General features: G+C 41.2%; 1 protein-coding gene across 1 annotated transcript in view; it reads right to left on the reverse strand.

The window, feature by feature from the left end:
* dnah2 (dynein, axonemal, heavy chain 2) overlaps positions 1-20,611 on the reverse strand; it is a 62,705-nt gene that overhangs the window by 315 nt on the left and 41,779 nt on the right. Inside the window, exons 58-86 of the mRNA XM_085351050.1 lie at positions 19,921-20,053; positions 19,655-19,794; positions 19,154-19,364; positions 18,830-18,946; positions 18,502-18,643; positions 18,082-18,251; positions 17,654-17,770; positions 17,362-17,526; positions 17,097-17,219; positions 16,764-16,912; positions 16,521-16,587; positions 15,876-16,026; positions 15,440-15,588; positions 15,141-15,274; positions 14,491-14,635; positions 14,159-14,358; positions 13,767-13,893; positions 13,403-13,589; positions 13,015-13,163; positions 12,590-12,773; positions 12,292-12,482; positions 11,950-12,141; positions 11,300-11,484; positions 10,456-10,684; positions 9,366-9,517; positions 7,789-7,903; positions 2,015-2,191; positions 1,671-1,745; positions 25-175 (exon numbers count right to left, since the gene is read on the reverse strand). Coding sequence (XP_085207176.1) covers positions 25-175; positions 1,671-1,745; positions 2,015-2,191; positions 7,789-7,903; positions 9,366-9,517; positions 10,456-10,684; positions 11,300-11,484; positions 11,950-12,141; positions 12,292-12,482; positions 12,590-12,773; positions 13,015-13,163; positions 13,403-13,589; positions 13,767-13,893; positions 14,159-14,358; positions 14,491-14,635; positions 15,141-15,274; positions 15,440-15,588; positions 15,876-16,026; positions 16,521-16,587; positions 16,764-16,912; positions 17,097-17,219; positions 17,362-17,526; positions 17,654-17,770; positions 18,082-18,251; positions 18,502-18,643; positions 18,830-18,946; positions 19,154-19,364; positions 19,655-19,794; positions 19,921-20,053 — 4,427 coding nt within the window. The remainder of the gene's footprint in view (positions 1-24; positions 176-1,670; positions 1,746-2,014; positions 2,192-7,788; positions 7,904-9,365; positions 9,518-10,455; positions 10,685-11,299; positions 11,485-11,949; positions 12,142-12,291; positions 12,483-12,589; positions 12,774-13,014; positions 13,164-13,402; positions 13,590-13,766; positions 13,894-14,158; positions 14,359-14,490; positions 14,636-15,140; positions 15,275-15,439; positions 15,589-15,875; positions 16,027-16,520; positions 16,588-16,763; positions 16,913-17,096; positions 17,220-17,361; positions 17,527-17,653; positions 17,771-18,081; positions 18,252-18,501; positions 18,644-18,829; positions 18,947-19,153; positions 19,365-19,654; positions 19,795-19,920; positions 20,054-20,611) is intronic.

Raw genomic sequence — 20,611 nt, forward strand, 5'->3', positions numbered from 1 at the left:
AACGAAGTAAGGAATTTCACTCACTCTTGGCCATCTTCTTGCGGTTTTCCACTGGTTTGAAGTGGATGGTGGGTATAGGACAGACCATCTGCATGGGTTTAGCTTCCACCAAACAGGAGTTGTTCTTGTCCCAACCCGCTCCCTCTAAATACAAACCTCTGACGAAGACTCCGTCCTGGAGGGGCCAAAGAGACAGGTATGGAAGGCCATGAGCAGGAAAACGTGGAAAAAACATGGATTATAAATAGGTAAAGGGGAGGGGGAGTGATATAAACACTCGCTTGGAGGTGACTTCTTGCATTAAAGAAAACATGACTAACAGCTCTGCCAAGGAATTAGATAATGAAATGAGGAGAGGAAAGAAGAGGGAAGAGGAGAGCTGCAGAAAGAAAGATGGATGGCAAGAGGTGGTGGTGTTTGGGTGGCGGGGGTTACGGAGAAGCTAGAGTAGAGGCAGAGAAAGAAGAATAAGAATAAAACAAGGGTGGCTCAGAAAGGAGGTGAATGGGAAGCAGTAGGTCATGAGAGAGAGAACATGGGAACACAAGAGTGGTACAGAGAGGATAGGAAAAAGGAGGGTGTGAAGGAGGAGAACAGAAAGGGGAGGCGGGGGAGAAACGGGAGAAAAAAATCATTTGGACAGAAGGAAAAAGAGTCAAAGCTAAAAAAAAAATGAGGGAAAACATCAAGTTAAGAAATGATAGAAGTGCAGACTGGCACTGAAAAATCAAAGAGAGAGAAAAGAGATCAGGGATAGAAATTAAATAATTACAATGTAAGAAAATATGACCAATCAAAACATTTTACATGATCTGGCAGAAGCTGGCAGAATTATTGGAACAAGTCTGCCAGAGATCAGTAATATCTTCCCCACTCGCTGTCTGAGGAGGGTGCACAGTATCCTGCGGGACCAACATCACCCTGCGCGCCACCTTTTCCATCTGCTGCCCTCAGGGAGAAGGTACAGGTCTATACAGGCCAGAACATCCAGACTGGCCAACAGCCTGTATCCACAGGCTGTGAGGCTCCTGAACTCTCTGCCCCCCTCTCACGGACAATAACCATATCCAACTTCTTAATAGCAATGAACTGGTCTGCATTGGTGCATCATATCTTTATTCTCTTCCCCCTCCTGCTCCCCCCCTCTTTCTTAAATAGATAACTATCATATCTGATATCATATCTCACAGTACAATAATATTGAATGGGTTGCATTGTTGTATTTTGTCATGTTTCTCAGGTCTTTGTCTGAATTTCTACGAACATTATTGCTAAGGATTGTCTTATTGCATTGGAGTCACACTGGGTTAAATATGTACACTTGGGTTTTAAGGGGTATTTATTATTTTCTTCTTTTTTTTGGGTTGTATGGAAGCCCCAAACGCAATTTCATTGTTCTTGACAATGACAATAAATAAATAAATACTAAATAAATATCTATAAAAACACCCAAACATCTAAACGTGAGTGTATTTGAGGGATGAAAATAGAGATGCTGCTTTGAATGAAAATAGATTGTTCTGGGAAAAACACAGCCAGTGTCTGAGTGAAGATGAAAGATGTGATGTAAAGCTGTAATGACAGCTGAAAGCTAATGGATCAGAAAAAGTAGCCCGGCGGCAGATTAGTGTCATTTTCTATACAATTTTAAGAAATACAATGTGTCTCACCTTTGGTGGGTAAAGGAGCTTGCTGTCATCTACAGTGGACACTATAAACTCCCAGGACAGCATGTCTACTGATATCTGCAGGGACACACAATAGAGTAGTTTTCATCAAATAAACACTGCGCAGCAAGCAAAGTAGGGTGTCTATATTATGTGTATTTTATGTGGTGTGAAATTTAATCTTCGCTGTTTAATCTTCAGTTTTGGAATCACGATTCACTGGGTTCAGCTCACAAAACCGTCTGTTAAAACAAGCTGAGACACTCAAAAATATATGGCCATCAATCACAAAGTGAGCGGGATTACATAACCGTCTCCTGTGCGCATGTGGTTGTGTGAATGCTCACGTTGCGTTGTCGAGCTGATGACTGCAGAACAGCAGTGAGGAAACCGTTGGGAAAGGTGAAACCGGACAGCCAGAACAAGTTGGGGGGCTGGGTCGTCTGTGCCCAGCGTGCAAACTGATCGACTCGCTGGCAAAGATCCCTAGTCCACGCTGCCAGGGGTTTCAGTGAGGGGTATGCCTAGAGGAGAGGGTGGGTGTGAGAGACGATGAGTGAGACGTGGAAAATCTACAACCATTTCATGCTTCCAGCTGTTGGCAGCTACTCAAAACAGGAACAAGTTCTGTTCAGTGCAGTCACACTGAGCACTGATGGCCTGTAGGTCTCATTAGCACACGAAACTGAACTGGTGAGTGAGAATTGAGAGGAAATGTACAAGGATGTCTCAGCATGCTGGCATCTTCAAATCTCAACAGGAAAACCTTTACTTGCTTTGACTGATTTGATAATACATAAAGACTCGCTGGGATCTAAAAATAACTGACCAAAGCATAAAAGTGATTGTGATAATTGGTTTTATTATCGAATACATAAAAAGTAAGTAACAATGACCTGTTCTCATTTCCAACTCCACATATTTCTTATTAAACTCACCGGGACTCACTTTGCATGATTCACAATTCTAAATAATCACTGTTTCTCTTACACTGCAGCCCCTCGGTTCATCCTCTGTCTGAAACAAGCTGTTTTATCTCCCTCAACCCTCCTTTAGACTGGCTGCCCCTCACAAAGCCACGGGTGGGTGGGCCTCCTGTGTTCACAGCTAGAGCTGTATGCCTGAAACGGCTCTATTATGGAACAAGAGCGCCACCTCCTCAGAAGTAGGAATTAGTGGTTGCATGGTGATTGGTTTGATTTTGATTTCTTTGCATTTGGAGACCGACTACAAGTAGTTGCAGCCACTAACTCCATTAACTCCAACCCACAGTGTTACTGGAGGCCAAGCTAATGCCATCCACGGTAAGCATCTGGCTAGACATCGTGTTTCTAAGCTTTTCAGGGCCAAGTACAATAACCTCAGTTTAATCTGCATTTAGAAGCAGAAAATTTCAAGTCATCCAGGTCTTTATGTCTTTAAGACATTCCTGCAGTTTAACTAATTGGTGTGTGTTATCTGGCTTCATGGACAGATAGAGCTGGGTGTCATCTGCATAGCAGTGAAAATTTATGCTATGTCTTTTGATGATAATGCCCAAGAGAAGCATGTATAATGTAAACAGAATTGGTCCTAGCACTGAACCCTGTGGAACTCCATAATTAACCTCAGTGTGTGAAGAGGACTCTCCATTTACATGTACAAACTGGAGTCTATTAGATAGATATGATACAAACCACTGCAGCGCAGTACCTGTAATACCTACAGCATGTTCTAATCGCTCTAATAGGATATTATGGTCGACAGTATCGAATGCTGCGCTAAGGTCTAGCAGGACAAGCACAGAGATGAGTCCACTGTCAGAGGCCATAAGAAGATCATTTGTAACCTTCACTAAAGCTGTTTCTGTGCTGTGATGAGCTCTGAAACCTGACTGAAACTCTTCAAATAAACCATTCCTCTGCAGATGATCTGTTAGCTGTTTGACAACTACTCTTTCAAGGATTTTTGATATGAAAGGAAGGTTGGAGATTGGCCTATAATTAGCTAAGACTGCTGGGTCTAGAGATGCTTTTAAGTAACGGTTTAACTACAGCCAGCTTGAAGGCCTGTGGTACATAGCAGATTATTAGAGATAGGTTGATCATATTTAAGATTGAAGCATTCATTAATTAATTAATTCAAATTTTATTTGTGAAGAAATTCATAAAGTCATTACTAGTTAATGTTGAAGGAATTGTTGGCTCAACAGAGCTCTGACTTCTTATCAGCCTGGCTACAGAGCTGAAGAGAAACCTGGGGTTGTTCTTATTTTCTTCAGTCGGTGACGAGTAGTAAGATGTTCCAGCTTTACAGAGAGCTTTTTTTAATAGAGCATCAAATTGGCTTTCCAGGCTAAATAATGATTTTCTAAATTAGAGAGACACCATTTCCTCTTCAGCTTATGAGTTATCTGCTTTAAGGTACACATTTGAGAGTTATACCAGTGAGTCATGTACTTAGAGGAGCTACATTATCTAGAGTTGTACACAGTGAAGAAGTAGAGATATTAACAAGATGATCAACATCAGTAGTGTTAAGCTGCTCTGCACCGTCTTGGCGCAAGGCGTTGAGGAAGATAACAATGGATGAATTATATACTTAAACTTAGTTACAGCGCTTTCAGAAAGACATCTACTATGATGAAATCCATTTGCCACTGCTGTGTAGTCGATTATTGTAACGTTATTGGGAAATCATTAGACAAAAGAGGGTTTTCAGAGTCTACATGGATGTTAAAGTTACTCACCCACAATAATTATTTTATCTGAGCTGAGCTCTAAATCACATAAAAAGTCTGAGAATTCAGAAAGTCTGAGTAAGGCGGACGATAGATAACAACTGGTTTTCCAGTTTTCCAGCTAGGGTGGACAAGTCAGGCTTTCAAATGAATGTAAACTCTGCACAAGGCCTTTGGTTGATTACCAAGCTGGAGTGGACGATTTCTGCCACAAACCCCACCTGCGCTTCGATGATTCTAACAATTAGTATAACTCAGGGGCGTTGATTTCATCATACTGTAACCAATCAATTTGTTGATTAATGATTAAACTATAAAAAATAAACTATAACAATAACAATAAAAAGAGCTATATCCATTTTTCTGCAATCAAACCTCAAGTGCAACCAAACCTGGTCACCATCTTTGAAGGAATCATTTTAAAGACATCATGGCCTTAATATTTGAAACTATGATTTTGTTTAATGTGAGCATCCACAATTTTATATACGACAGAAAATAAGGAAAAGCAGAACAGACGAACTGTTCCTGCATTAGTCATATCCCCTCATATCTGTTTTTTTCAGTAGCTTATCAGTCATCTTATCTGCAGTAACATCAAACACAATGTGAAATACCAAACACAGCTTTACAAACAAAGCTGTATAATGAAAGGCGTGTCACGTATAAATTAATGCCTCAGATCCAAAGAATAAATGCTCGCGAACCACTTTTTCTGTCAGTCTACTCACTGATTTAAAAACCTTTTACTCAAAAGCAACAATTACAACAATGGGTTAGTGTGACAGACTCCGTCACAGTTCTCTATAATTTCAGAGAGTGAAAATAATCAAAACACGTGTGTTAGCTGTAACAGTAAAGATATAGCTGGGAAATGGCTCGTGCCTAGTAACTTTCCAAAACAATAAATATCAGCATGACTTAGTAATTCTCCATTTCAGAGGAACTAGCTATTAAACCTTTCAGCATTGTCACTGACGTTAAAGCCGCCAAGAAGGGCTGTCATAGAGTAAAAAGACCAAACAGATGCCTAGGTTGAAGATGGGTGTAATAATTTCACTGTACAATACCATCTTAGCAACACTGATAAGCATCAATCTTATTGATATATGTTTCCCGTTGGCCCTCACGTTCACAGACGAGCTAAATGCTTTCAAAATGTAGGCTTCATGTCTGGAAAGCCACCAAGCCTTTATTGACAATATACAATTTAATGATTAATTTAAGATGTCTCTTAGGTGCACACACATTCATTATATGGTCGTCGCACATACGCACACAAATACAGGCAAAGGCTTGTGAGGAAACCAGATACAAAATGGCCGGAGACAGAGAGGCAGGCAGGCCAAAATTAAAGCCATGAGTCTGAGAGCTCAGAACTAATGACAGGCTGCTATGCCAAGGAGGGGCGGAGAAGAGAGGGATGGAGGGACGGAGGGATAAATAAGCAGGACACTCTTTGAGGGGCTGTAGTTGCTGCCTGGATCAGATGAAGCGTGACGAGAAAGAAAGAGAGCAGAATGGAGGTAATACTTCCAACATATAAACAGGAATGAGATACAGACGATGAAGAATGGAGGTGGACAATGACTGAACTAGTGCACAAAATGAGAGCAGGAGGAAAAAGAGTAAGCCACAACTGAAGTGAAAAGACCAAGAGATGAATAAAAAGCCTGGAATGGGAAGAAATATAAGGAGAGTCGTCAGGTTTACAAGTGATCAGCAGAACAGAGGCGCTCAGCTGGAGGCAACAACTCTAATAGCTATCCAATACTCCTATAAAAGGAAATAGATACACACACTCGCACAGACACATACGGTATATTGAGCTGTATTAAGCTCCTGGCTAGAGCACAATGAGCTCAGGGTCTTTTTAGGAAAGTGGAGCAGGCCTTGGAAGGTTTACTTTGCTTATTACACTACGATTAGTTCACAGACACTGGCTTTGTTTGGCTGCTGAAGCCCGAGGTATGCTCCACCTGACTAACAGCCTCTCACAAATACACCCATGAGCAAAAACACATACATGCATACATACATGCTTTTCATCCACAGCTCTAAGTCAGACACTTGAATATAAACATGAACTGCCCTTACTGACCCTTGTCAGTGGACACACACAAACACACTCTAAACACACACACCGACACTCCCTTGTAGTCAGAAGCCTTTCCAGCCTCTTGACCCTGTGTTCTCTCCCCACTGTAAAGAGTCCAGTGATAATGAAGCCAGAATGGAGCATTTGGACAGAATCACAGCTGGAATACAGCCAGAGCCACACTGAGCCCATCTGTGTGTGTGTGTGTGTGTGTGTGTGTGTGTGTGTGTGTGTGTGTGTGTGTGTGTGTGTGTGTGTGTGTGTGTGTGTGTGTGTGGACAGACCAGAACAATAAATGTATGTCTGCGTAGCCAGGCAGGGTGATGGATAAATACACATTTAATAACAGACCAGTGAGTGAGCACAGAGTCAGGCATGCAGCTGTTTCAGTGGCTCAAAGCAGATTATATCCGTGCTGATCGGATCACAATCACAGGGATCAATATGTGATATGAGTGCAGAGCAGACATCTGAAGGGCCTCTGTCAAGCAGCAACACACCAAAGGAATCTGTGGTAACTATCTCAGGGAGAGGAAGGCTTAAAATGCAGATTAAATCAGAATATGTAATGGAAAAATAAACACAGCGCTCTGTCAGTATTGAAATATTATCTGCGACCCTTATTCAGAAATGCTTGGTCAGTGCTTGATTATACAGTACAGCACGGCCAAACCAAAGAAAAGTTACATTTCTCTTCACAGTATGCCTTTAATCACGCATTCTGTTACTCCTTTTCAGTTTTACTTCAGTTCTGATTCAGCAAAATCTTCTTTGGCTTTTCATGTGCGCCCAATTTTCCAATAAGTAGCTTTCTCAGCACTATTGATCTTAGCAGTCCATCCTCATTGTAGTCTGTCTGTCAACTTTATGAAGTAAGATAATCAGAAAGTACCACATGCAGTTTCACATCTGTCATGACTTAGAACGTGTGCTTCACACATAGGACGTGTGAGTGCATCGATTTATTTTTAAACAGTGAGAAGCGGCCTCATGCAGCTGAGAAAAGATAACTAGTGAATGCACAGTGGAGCATATTTGGGTTAATGTTTTTGTAACCTCAATGAACTTCTAGCCTAGAAGTCTAATCTCATAACAGGTCTTTGCATTTCTACAACCCCCAAAAAACGGACCCACAGTTGAAGAAAAGTGCATTTGATAATCTACAGTGTTCTTGTTGAGCTAGCAGAGACATATACAGAAGAATACATCTGCATAAGGAGACAGACCCAAGAAGGATCAGTAAAGGATGATAACTATCCTGCACTGGTAGCTGTAATAAACTGTGTGCACGTGTGTGTTTGCACCTTCTCCCACACCGATGGTACACGGGCATCATGGATACAGTTGAAGATCTCCTCCAAGCTGGGTGACATCACTACTAAGCCTTTGATCCCTTTCTCCAGTTCCACCAGAGATGATCTAAAACACAAACATACACAGTTACAGTAAAACTGTGTCAACTGTGACAAAATGTGTAAAACATTTGATTGATAGGTGTTTAGCAGTAACTAGCATTGAGCCTTTTGAAATTACTCTTCGTCTTGCACATAAGCACAAGAGCAGGATGGTGAAATCCAAACTGCGTCTAGGACAGAAACAACCGCGCTGTAATACTAACGCAGCTTCAGCTGGGAAAGCTGCAGTGACAGCATGCTAACACAAAGCTAGCCAAGAACCTAGACTGATGTTAAAGCTGAGCGCATGCTGAACCCAACTCAGCACGCAGAGCCTGAACTTTAGCAGGTAACAAAAGGAGTGATAAGAAGTCAGGCTTGCAGCGTTGTAGCATCCATTTCTATCTGTCTACAGTAGAATCACTTTAAGTTGTCTTTGGCTGGTTTTCAACTTTGCTTTGTGTTGTTGGCTTCGTGTTTATATGCAAACACTAAAAGAAAGATGCCCCTGAGTCCTCATTAGGATTTGTGCGGGTACATGTAACTGTCATCTAAGGTTTATTTTGTTAACTGGTAATTATTCTGTAAATTGATCTGAAATGCATCGTCTCATAATGACAAAGCAATGTAATGAGTAACGTAATTAATTACTTTTTCTGGTGAGTAATCACGTAATGTACTTTATGTTACTTTTAAGACAAGTAACGAGTAATGTGTAATACATGGCTTTTTTTGGAATAACGGCCCCAGCACTGCCTAAAACACATCTAGGATTATTAGCGCTCTGCGACAAGACCACACCATGTTATACTTAAGTTATTCTATCAAGTGCACAACTTTCTGTTATTGATTTGTCTTTAATAACACTGGTAAATGGACTGATACCTATACAGCACTTTTGTACTCAACCACATTTATATTGCACTTCATTCTATGTGCTTTACTACTTCCCACTGCTTAACTGTTCCACATAGACTGACTCACACTGATGCATGCATCAGGAATTCAGGATTAGTACGCCTTAGCTCCTGAGCCACAACATTAAGTTAAAAATAGAAATAAATAGCATTGTTATATAACTTAAAAAAATATGAATAGCTGACCCAGCCAAAAATAAATATGAATTTCTGCTTTTTTAATTTCTGTTATTGTCTTCAAACTGGTACAGAGGCTAATTGGAAGGAGTGAAAATCAAAAAAATCAAATACGTGAGAAAAAGCACTTTTGTTAGCAGGGTCTGAATTATTCAGTGAAAATAAAGTGCAATTATTCAGCTGTGAAACTGCACAATTTTAGCCTCAGATTTGTTTTTCTACCTGATGGCATATGACACCTACATTTAACTCATTTGAAACTGTAGATTTACACATCAAGGTACAATAAAACAGACACACACACACACACACACACACACACACACACACACACACACACACACACACACACACACACACACACACACACACACACACACACAGAGTTCATACTTAATGGTGCTCAGCAGAGAGTTGTATCTCTGGATCTCTTGCAGCAAGACCACATTAAGAGGTGAAGGGTTGTCCAACAAGAGGGTTCTCGTGCCCTCGCATTCAATGTATTTTGGGATCTTTACACGAACATCTGTCAACAGCTCTAATACCTAGAAACACAAATAAAGCAGATATAACAGGTTCATTCCCAGTAGTAAAATACACACTCCAGGAGAACCAATATAAAAGTGGTGATAATGAGATTTTACCAATTAGACTGTTCACACTACTATAAAACTACAGCATTTAAAGCACAGAGACAAACTGCCAATACCTCCAAGAAGGATCCTAAGAGATAATGTGCCTTTAACTTGACTTTAAACAAAGCAGAAATAATAAACAGAGCTATATCTGAAAGCAAATCCATGCACGGGTGATTAGATATAATCAGATCCATCAACATTCAAAAGCAGCAGCTAAGTGGGACCAGCATGTGGGACTTGTGTTAGAAGCAATTTAAAGTTGTGATAAATGCTCTGATCTTGATCTTGCACCACAACAGCACTCTGCTAATAACTAACAGAACAGTTTTTTTAAAATTTAATTTATTAAAAACAACAAAACCCAAATAAACAGTATAATGTCCTAATAACACACAGTTTCAGTTTTATAGAATACAAACCTTCTGAGTCCTTTCCTTAAACTTCAGGGTGAAGCATAAGCCATAAAGCACAGATTCCCAGATCTGTATCTTATTACACTGATGACTGTTAGCCAGTGTTATGTAACTATATGGATGTCTAAGCATTGCTGGGAAGAAATCTGTCAAATATGGCTGTCTGGAGTCACGCAGACAGCCTTTTTCAAGCAATTACTAACCATTAACTGGAAAAAAGAACATTACATTTCCCACGTTCTACTACACATACTTTTAAAGAGAGATGATGCCATTCAGGCTATACGGCCCAGTACACTGATTAACTGTTAAGCCCAGCGTTAAAAAACAAAACAAAAACAAAACAAAACAAAACAACTTTATTCAATATGCACATTATTACATTTTGTAGTTTCATCCCTGTTCTCTCCTCCCAACTTGTTTCACCCTCACCTTATCTTCTCTACTACCCCCAGCAGCAGTCTTGCTGGTAACCTGGGGCTGCAGGGAGAGCAGGGTGTCAAACACTGTCTTAGTCTCAGCGATCTGGCTTGCAATGTCAGCATTAGGGTGCTGGCCAAATAGTTCTGGATGCTCTGTGGATGGCATCCTGTCGATATATTCCTTGTATAAAGCCTGGGAACCGTCACGGGGGATGTAATAGTTGGTTAAAGTTGATAACCTGACAGAGAAAAAGGGGTTAATAATTATATATATATATTATATAAAATGCCCATCAGCATAATAACAGTGCAAAAAAGACAACATCATCATAATACATATGATAAGATTAAGTGTTCTGTTGGGAGCAGCAACATGAAGTGGTAGTAATTTCCTGTGCTTCAGATTGCCTCAACACATTAGCAAACAATCGTTCTACAACTACTCCTGCGTGAATGGAGCACTGAAGGTTTGTATTCTAAGCCTCAAAGATTTCACTTGATATTTATCTAAGGGGAAATCTGAGTCTTTGGGTAGAAATGATAGAAACACACGATTTGTGAAGCCAGTAAATAAACAGAGTAAGAGATCTTGACAGCACTCGGTGTATCTGCTTTTCTTAAGAAGTGATGACCTTGCTGTCCTCTTGGTGGTGCTAGCACTCTGTGAGCAAAAAGGTGCTTCAGAAAGTCTCAGTTTGAAGCAACAGTTTGCATCAAATATGGGAAATGTTTAGGCATCGGTACTTCTGCAAAAGTGCTTTTGTTTACCAAAACATATTTAAATTATTAGCACAGTGCACTGGTTTGAAGCAGTTACTAGTATACTTGCATTAGCACACTGAATAATATCTTACTTGAAGAATGGCTGGTTTATGACAGCGTCACAGAAGTAGTCATTGATGTATGTGGTCAGAAGACGTCTGTCCCAGTCATCGGTGACGTGACCTCCATAGTTGACCCCAGCAATGAGGTACTTGAGTGCATCCCAGGGAATCTCCTCATAATCATTCAGGTACAGACTGAGTAGTTTCTCACTCACCTGGGAAGTATTAAGACAAAGAGCTTAACAGACTGGGTTTGAAATCTGACACAACACATCAAGGACAAGTGCAAAACTCTCTGGAGCAGAAAGAAAAAAGAAATGTTAATGAATCAGTCTCACACACCTGAACTAAGTTCTTGTGATTTGCATTTTGTTGTACTTTTGTTTACTACGTACATTATTGTTCTCTGACACAGGAGAGCATCGTGTTGTTAGGAAAATAAAATCAACTACCTGCATACTTATTATTAATTACTCTAAATTAATGTGTTGTCTTTAATAAAGACACACGTACATTTATCCTAATCAATCAATCTTTTTCTTTACATACAAAACCATGTGATCTTCACTACATCAATCAGCAGATGTAAACACAAACATTATTACTGCACTAAACATTTGTTTTTCTGTCCTTTCCAATAGCTGTCACAGTTTTTTTCCTGTATCAAATGAATCTCTCACCTCAAAGTCAGAATCATTAAAGCCATACACAATGTTCCAGCCCATCTGTAGAAACTTCTTCCTTTCCAGAAGGATGCTGTGGAAAAAGCAGAGGGAGAAGAGGAGCTTCCTGTAGAACGCGGGTTTATTGCAGCTGTTGAATTGAGCTTCTGTCACCAGCTGGTAAAGACGCTTCATGTTGGCTTTAACACCCTGAGAATGAGAACGGGAAGTGTTAAGAGTTTAGAGCTTATAGTTTCAGTTACGTGTAGCGTGTATGTAGTGACAAGTAAAACTCACACATACAAGAATGTATATATTGTATGACTGTAGCGACACAAAGCTGTGTCTGTGAGTGTGTACCTTCGGTGGTTCAGTGGTCATCTTGATGCCAGCCTGCAGAATGGTAATGGGAAAATCAGGGTGTGGTGAAGAGCTGAGCCAGAGCCTGAAGTCTGGGTGGGGCTTCTGCAGCTGTAGCTGCTTAATCAGCTTGTCCAGCTCAGGCATCCATGACAGAGACAGGTGACAGTTGGCCAGGAACACCCAATGACCTGAAAGAGTCAGTTCAGTTTAGTTCTACGTGTAGATTCCTATTTGAGTAATCAGACACGGTGATCGTTAAAAAGCAAACAAACAAACATAGCAACTGGTCTAGCACCGTTCTTAATGCCCTCCTCTATCATGCTCTTGGCAATGGGAGCCTGTCCCTGGCCCAGAGACAGAGCCTGGAAGTGGTTGCTCATCCCAGAAGCCTCAGCTAGCTGCAGCAGAGCGCCTGTAGGGTCCACCCCGGGAGACAGAACAAAGATCAGAGGAGTACAGCTAGTTGATTCCTCCACAACCTAAGGAGAAGACAAAGATGGCACATTCATCAAAAAAGCTGGAAGAGAGTGAGACGATTTAAAAAAAAAGGCAACTTACTTGACACCTAACAGTAACTCTGCAATGGGATTTTTGGAGATTTTGACACTTCAAGCAAAAATTCAATTGCAACTAGAAAGATTATATTAACAAGAATCCAAACCTTTAATCATGATACTTGGAAAAATATCAGGAATTAGTTTAAAAAGACCTGAAACTCACTGATTTCATGTCGAGTACAGGTGGTTCCACAAAGCGAGAGCCGAGGTGTTTAATGATGAAGGAGGTAATGCAGAAAGAGACACGGTCGGGACGCATAGCACGCACTATCAGCATTTTCTGGAACTCATTACACTTACTCTCCCAATCACCTAAAGGGGGAAAAAATGTAAATCTGTAATTATACAATTTATTAGGAGTGATGCATAAAGACAAGAAGAAAAACAAATAGTCAAGTAATTAAAACTGTTGCACAGCAGTAAGAAAAAGCTGACTTTCTTGCATATCAGTTCACCCGGCCTCTCAGGAGAGCACGCTCAGTCAGTTTGCTCACAGTGAGAAGACTTTCCTCCATAAGAACAAAAATGTACCCTCTATAGCACATTCAGACCTGGAAGTGGAGCATTCTCTGGCTCAGAGCTGGTGAACCAAATGTTCCAGTCTCGAGAGGATTGTTCAAAGGAGGACACGATGCCACGGAAGCCGGGCAGCTTATCCAACTGTGTGATGTTGTCCCAGCTGGAGTCTGCCAACCAGCTGGTAAATGGGTTATCCATCTGCCCCTTCTTATCAAGAACCTACAAGCATCAATCAGTCAATCATCAGTCAGTAGTCTAATTATCTCATCAATATAGGATATATAGCATATACTAAACACACTCATACACCCTACAGGTCTTTTTGAGGGATATTAGCAAATCTACTGGTGAGGAAAGCTTTTACCATCAACAATGTGTCTGTTCTGTTTTTCTTACAATTCCACCTCGAAGCAAGAAGTTATACTGATCCATGTTGAGTTTTCCGGCCACCTCCAGAATTTTGGCACACATCTGGAAGCTGAAGAGCAGCTTGTGAGCCTCAAACAGACCACGACACGTGTACCTGCCCAACACAAAACCACGCGTTAGGAAGACTCACCAGGATACAGCAGCAGTAGCAAATGATGAAGTGTACGTTTCTGATTAATTATATCAAAATCTTACAGGTGTACAGATCTTTTCACAGCAAGTTCAGATACATATTACATGCCCAGTGTGCAGCATATCACTACATCAGCTCGCTCTTTTATCAAGTAGAACTGTTTATTTATGCATCGTATACATCATGTAACACACAGAAGCAGACGTGATTTCAAAACAATGCTTACTTGTACACTGCGTATGTGTGATAATCATTGAGGTTGGTGATCCTCTCCTCCAGCTTCTGGCTGCGCTTGCTCTTTTCTATGCTGAGGTTAAACAGGTTAATGTAGGCATCCAATGAGAACTGGTACATGGGGTCAATGCGGCCCATGTCACTTAGAATGAAGAAGAGAATAGAGGCTCGCTCAGCACATGGACGGTAGGCCTGTCAACACAAAAATATTAAAGACTTTTTATTATCATTTCCAAACAGCATGCAATAATAAAGAAATGCTACATTTACTGTAAGACCAAGCAAAGGAGGACAATCCCCTCTGCCGCTCTCCTGAGACCTGACCTCTCTTGCAGAGTCGATCTTGAGCTCGGTCTGTTCACTGCTTTCCAGCTGTTTTGAAACTTCAGTGGCTGTCACTTTGGATGCCTGCAGGGTGTTTACCAGCTGCACATCGTCCAGCAGCGAGCCAGTTGACTCATTCAGCAGTCTGGTAGAACAGACATAAACATACAACAATAAAAATAAAACAACCCCCCAGCCCAAATACAAAAACCTGCTCTCATTCATGGGTAGAAAACCATCTCATTCCTTGGAAAGAATTTCCTTTCGAGCTTTCGAGAACTGCATGGCTGAAAACATGAGTGATCACCATAACAAGGTGATATGCACAACTTGTGATCTTTAAGATATTAATATATATACACTGTATACAGATATTTAATGCTGGGTAGGGTCTTAATCAGTTGCTCTTTCTCAAAGTACTTTTTGCCTGAAGTACTAATAAGAGAATAATGGAAGTTGACACTTTTTCCGTTCCTTTATATAATCCCTGGTTCTTATGGAGGTACAGTAGGCATGGCTACTTTAACAAACATGTTATAATTACTATTACTGGTACAGCTGGTGGTAATAAAAGACTGGATCTAAACTGAACATTGTCCATTATGTGAGGAAAATATTGATGAAGAAGGACAAAGGTCAATGTTTGAAACCTGAGAATCTCATCCTCCAGGTCCTGCAGGCTCTTCTTGCCAGAGGCAATGCTAATCACCAAAGAGTCTTTCTGCTCTTCCAGCTCTGGACGCTCTTTACGCACCACAATTCCCAGTAGCTGGGCTTCTAAACCCTGTGTGCATGCATGCAAAATACACAAAAATCCCAGTGACAGGTAAATTAAGACGGCATCTAATACCTGAAACTGCATATAGACAAAAATTAGGAGTTATATGGAGTTATTAAGTAGCCAGAACATACAGAGGACACATATGGTTTCACAGACATGCATGCTCACCTGCTCCTTAACAGCAAAGTTTACTATAGTGGTCATTGCAGAAATCTCTGGGGTGTAGTGGGGGTTAGACAGCTTGGTGGTGATATAGAAGCGGAACTCAGCACTGTACTCCACCTCCTTATCACCCAGCTTCAACAGCAACCTGCCGCCTGCAAACACGTAGACGCATAAACATAATGAATTCATATCCATCCATCTATCCAGTGTCCTCCACCTGTCCTAGAGGCACACTCACATTCATTTAGAATTATAAATGAACGGTCTTTAGACTATGGGTGGAAGTACCCTTGCAGACACAGGGAGAACATGCAACTCCAGACAGAAAAGTCTCCACCTGGATTTGAAACCACTCAAACAGGTAAAAATTTATTTCACCAGCTGCTATTTTAAAGTGTGACTTTGCCTATGTGTGCGTGTGCATGCATTTGCATCACACCTATGCATGTCAGGGACTTGTTGAGAATTGGGTTGAGAGAGGGGTCCAATTCCTCCTGGACATTCTGCAGCAAAACAGGATTCCCAAACTGGATGGCATTCTCCAGCACCCGCAGGTAGTCTGGCATTTGAAAATCGATTACTTTGAGACCCTGCGAGTTTGGCAGATAAGAGACAACAACAACACAGCCTGTCAAACACAAAAACATACCAACAGCCTCAGAAATAATTCCTCATTCATAATCATTAAAAATGTATTTCTTTATATTTATAAACTCATCTGAGTTGAGATTTTTAAATGTCAGTGAAGTTCATCTTATTTGCTTTGTAAAAAGTACTGGCAGGCAGTCTTCATAGGTTCAGTAATTACTTGAGGGGGATCATGAGTATGTTGGTGCAGTGAATTTGAGATGAGTTGTGATAGTCTCAGAAAAGTAAAAGGTCAGCTCAAATAAGGGAAATGCATTGCTACCAGGCACGGCAATAAAAAAAGAAAGAAGAGAGAGGACAGCTAGAGTTAATGAAAATGTATCTACTAAACCTTTATGGGCAGTCAAACAAAGTTTAGTAATGTATTTTGAGTTATATTTGAGGATGTAATGTTCCCACCCAGCACTTGGTGGGAAAGAAAGAACCCAGTTCTTACCCTTGATAGTTCCATCTTTTTAATCCACTTCAAAGCTTGGCCTTGAGGGTCCACCATCAGTGGCCATCTTGACAAAAAGAGCAGAGAAAGATATAAGAAGTTGTATTTACACCTTCACACATGGTTTGTAAACTGTAAAACATACATGCACAACTCTAAATCCAGAAAAAAAACGAATAAAATGAGATTCCCCAAAACTAATAATAATAAAACTTATAATAAGATACCGAATGATGCACTGACCGGTTTCCACGGGTGACTATAATTCCGTTCTCAGTAGAAAAAGCATCAGTGGGCAGGCCCTGGATGTTCCAGTCTCTCACCACTGTGGGTTTGGACATAAAAACTGCAAAACTGAATCCTGGTGTACATGCAATCCCTAAGCCCCTTACCTGAAAAGAGTGTAAGCAGATACAGAAAGAGAGAGAGAAGAAATAAAAAACAAGAAAAATAAAAGAGTACAGTATACATGGGTCATTCAATTTTAAGAGGGCATTTTTTTCTTAGACGTTCACTAGAAGTTTACTGCACAGTAGGATTTACTGGGTGCTTTAACAGTGTGTTTGGCTGCCTGACCTCCTTCATCCAGATTTGAAGCAACTCCTCTCTATAGTTGGAAAGGAAGGGGCCCATGTATGAGAGAAAAGAAGCTGCCAGCAAACAGTCTCCCACCAGATACCCCATATTTTCTTCAAGGCCCTGAAAAACACACAGATTTGGATTACATAAAGATGCATGTGGGTTTTTATGTTAAGTATTGTTCTTTGCCATATTTTAAGTAGTATTTTAAGTTTAGACAGGTGAGTGGGTATGTGTGTGTGTGTGTGTGGGGGGGGCGTACAACAACTCTCTCCTCCCAGCGGACCCTCTCTCCAGCAAGTCCAGTCACCAGTTTGCCAGCACGGTCCAGTTTCACCTCCATCTCATCTGATTTCTTCCTCAAACTCTCCTTCATGGCCAGCTTTTCACTGTGCTGCTTTTTCAGCTGCTCCAATTTTCCCCCCAACTGCTCACAAACACATGCAGATCGATTATAATAATGGAACGCCATTATGCTCTTTTGCAAACTGAGCTCTCATCAATCAAACGCTTATATCTGTCTGGTGGTTCCATGATGTACTGGTTCTTCATACCGCTCGTAGTTTGTTTTGAGCCTCGGCCAGCGCGGCCTGCTTCTCTGCTAGCTGGGCCATGGCAGCATTCAGCTGGGCACGCTTTGGTTCTACTACCCTGTAGACACGACCGTACACCTGGAAAAACCATATAAACATTCATGGATTTAGTTTTGCCCCAGACTTTTTCTCATCATATGTAACGAAGCTTCTTTTTTGTTACTGTTCTCATATTCTACTTTCTTGGGCATGTGCTTTCTTCTTTTGCTGTAGTGTGCTTAACCTGCACTGTGGATGACAGTGTCTTTTGTTTATCTACAATCCGTTATATATCGCCATGTTTAACTATAACCAACTACCACTTACCATATGCTAGCAGGTCCACGGTGACTATTGTTATTTGTAAGTATGTTTAAAAGTGTGTGTGACCGTGTGTAGCGACCTCTTACCTCCATGGCTCTGACCCACATACAGAGTGACTTGGCAGCCAGCGATACTTTGCCGATGATCTCTGGCTGGAAGTCCACTTGCTTGCAGTACAGGCCAATCTTCTTCAAAACACGGTCTGATATATTATCTTTGTCAAAATGAACCAATGTTTTGATGAAGTTTCCCTCACCTGCCAGAGACACATGACAGTCAGTTAACAATCAATTGCTGTATTAAAGATGAAAAAGAATGAGTACATTTAACCCCTAATATAACATTTACAATCACCCTTTTTCCTCAAAAAAGCTGATTGTAACTGTGGACTGTAATTCTCTGATTGTGCTGTACTCATTTTCACTACACTACAGTTTTGCCTGTTATTTCTGTTCTTTTGCCAAACTCTCTCTTCAATTAATTTCTGCACTGCTGCTGTCGCTCACCCAGCTGTCTCTTGGCTTCTGCCCAGGTTGGCTCTTTCTCCAGAAGGGTCATAACAGCATGCATCACTGTCTCCACCAGTGCAGGAGGACGGCCGTATGATTTGATCTCTGTCATGTCCTTCTTATTCAGAGACTCCAGAGCCTATGTGCAAAAACATCAATGTGTGGTTGTTAGAAGGCTCAGTCGTGTGAAAATCCAATACAAATAAGACATAAAACACATGCCGAGTGGTACTCGTAGCAAATTACTCACCAAACCAGACAATATAATGAACAAAGTAAGCGCATACATGTTATTCCATGAGAGCAGTCAGCGGGACAAACATACCTTCATGGCTTCTTCCAGGGCAGGCAGGGCCTCGTCCAGGTCTCTCTGTGCATTCTCAGCCATGGCTTTACACTGCAACTCTTCTGCCCCGATTTTCTCATTTTCATCACTCACCGTCTGAATGCAAGCACACATGTGAGTGAATGTGAGTTCAACTGTTATTATTTATTCCGTTTTTTCAGTAACAATCTACCACATAACATTTCAAAAAAATCAGTTTTCAGTTTTAATTCAAAAGGATCTTTAGGTGACTCGTGGAAGTAACCCACGCAAATATTACTTCAATCTCTGCAGTGAGTTATGTTCATGTACTGTAGCACATACCTTCTGTTGGCTGTCGGCTTCTTTCTTTTGTTGCACAATGACGGACAAATATTCATCACACTGTTTCTGGAACTCGGCAACCTGCTTTTTGGCCTCCTCGAGCTCTAGAGACATGGCCTCCACTTTCTCCCTCGTTTCACTGATTTTCAGAAGGCCGTTACGCAGCTTGCTCACCTGCTCTCCCAACTCACCGCGTTTCTCCGCCAGCAGTCTGGATCGGCACAAACACATTCGCAAACAGAAGCCCGACAAGCTGATTTTAACAGAGATGTGCATTTAGGGAATGGAACGGGCAAGCAGAGCTATTTAACCACCAAGGAAGCGCAGTAGAGAAGAGTCAGACAGACTGCAACTGTAAATACCCTCAAACTCATAACCTACAACAGTGCAGTGTATCTTCATTGCTATCCAAGTGAGCGTAAAACACTTATGAAGCATTTCAATGTGGTAGGAAAAGTGGAGACAAGCAAAGGAGGAATTCAAAGGTAAAAAGCTGCTTACTTCTTGTATCCAGACACCAGCTCCAGGTAGTTTGTTGGTGTCACATAATTTTGTCTCCTCAGCTCCAGTTTCATTCTTTGGGAGACTTGTGCTACTGACTGGTGTGTGGTCACAAAGATACTGGCAACCTTTGTCTGGATCTAAAACGTCACACAGAAACGTAGAAATGTTACCTTGAGACAAATCATGTAATATCTTCTCCCCTCTGTGCTTAAATGCTCAAAGGTAAAAGTGCACATATGTCTCTTTGTGTGTGCATGCCTCACCCCTTCCACTGAGCCCAGCTCCATTCCGTCCAAGTACCTCTCAGCAACCTCCAGGAGGGCATCTTTGGGCCATTCACAGAACCAGTCTATAGTGGTGCAGTTAACAAGAGCTGGGTACTGGAGGATGCGGTTCCTGTAGGCAAACAGCCACTTCTCAACATTGTGCGACTGCTACACTGCACCGCTAATCGCAACAAGGGTTAAAAGGCCTACCACTCATAACAAGCTCTTCCCTTAATGCTTGTCAGTGAAGAGCTGTTTTTATCAACAAAAGAAAATGTGTGTTCATCTATTTGCTCACTACATGTTTGTGTGTACAGACAGCTGGCCGTTTGTCTCAGCACGAGTCCTTGCTCTAGAATCACTCAAATAACTTGACCTTGTTTATCTTAGATGACTCACTGTTCTAACTGCAACTTTGCAGAGTGGTGTAGGGACTAATCGCTCTGTAAAAGGCTGCCAGTTGATTTAAATGTATTTATTTACAAATCACCATGACTAAAATGATATCATAGAGGGTTTATTGTGTTCATTTTACTTGGAGTCACAAAGTGGATTTCTCAGTTTAAATACTGTAGCACAGCAAAAAACACTTTCATCCCTTTCTTCCTCCAGTCCCACATTTATTCAGTAGTTTAAAAAAATCTGGAGAAAAAACCCCCAAAAAGGGGGCAGGAACTTCTTGTCAGTC

The sequence above is a fragment of the Diplotaxodon limnothrissa genome, linkage group LG3, assembly GCF_057381915.1.
Source record: "Diplotaxodon limnothrissa isolate DT_005_m linkage group LG3, D_limnothrissa_male_GT1.1, whole genome shotgun sequence".
NCBI classification, from domain to species: domain Eukaryota; kingdom Metazoa; phylum Chordata; class Actinopteri; order Cichliformes; family Cichlidae; genus Diplotaxodon; species Diplotaxodon limnothrissa.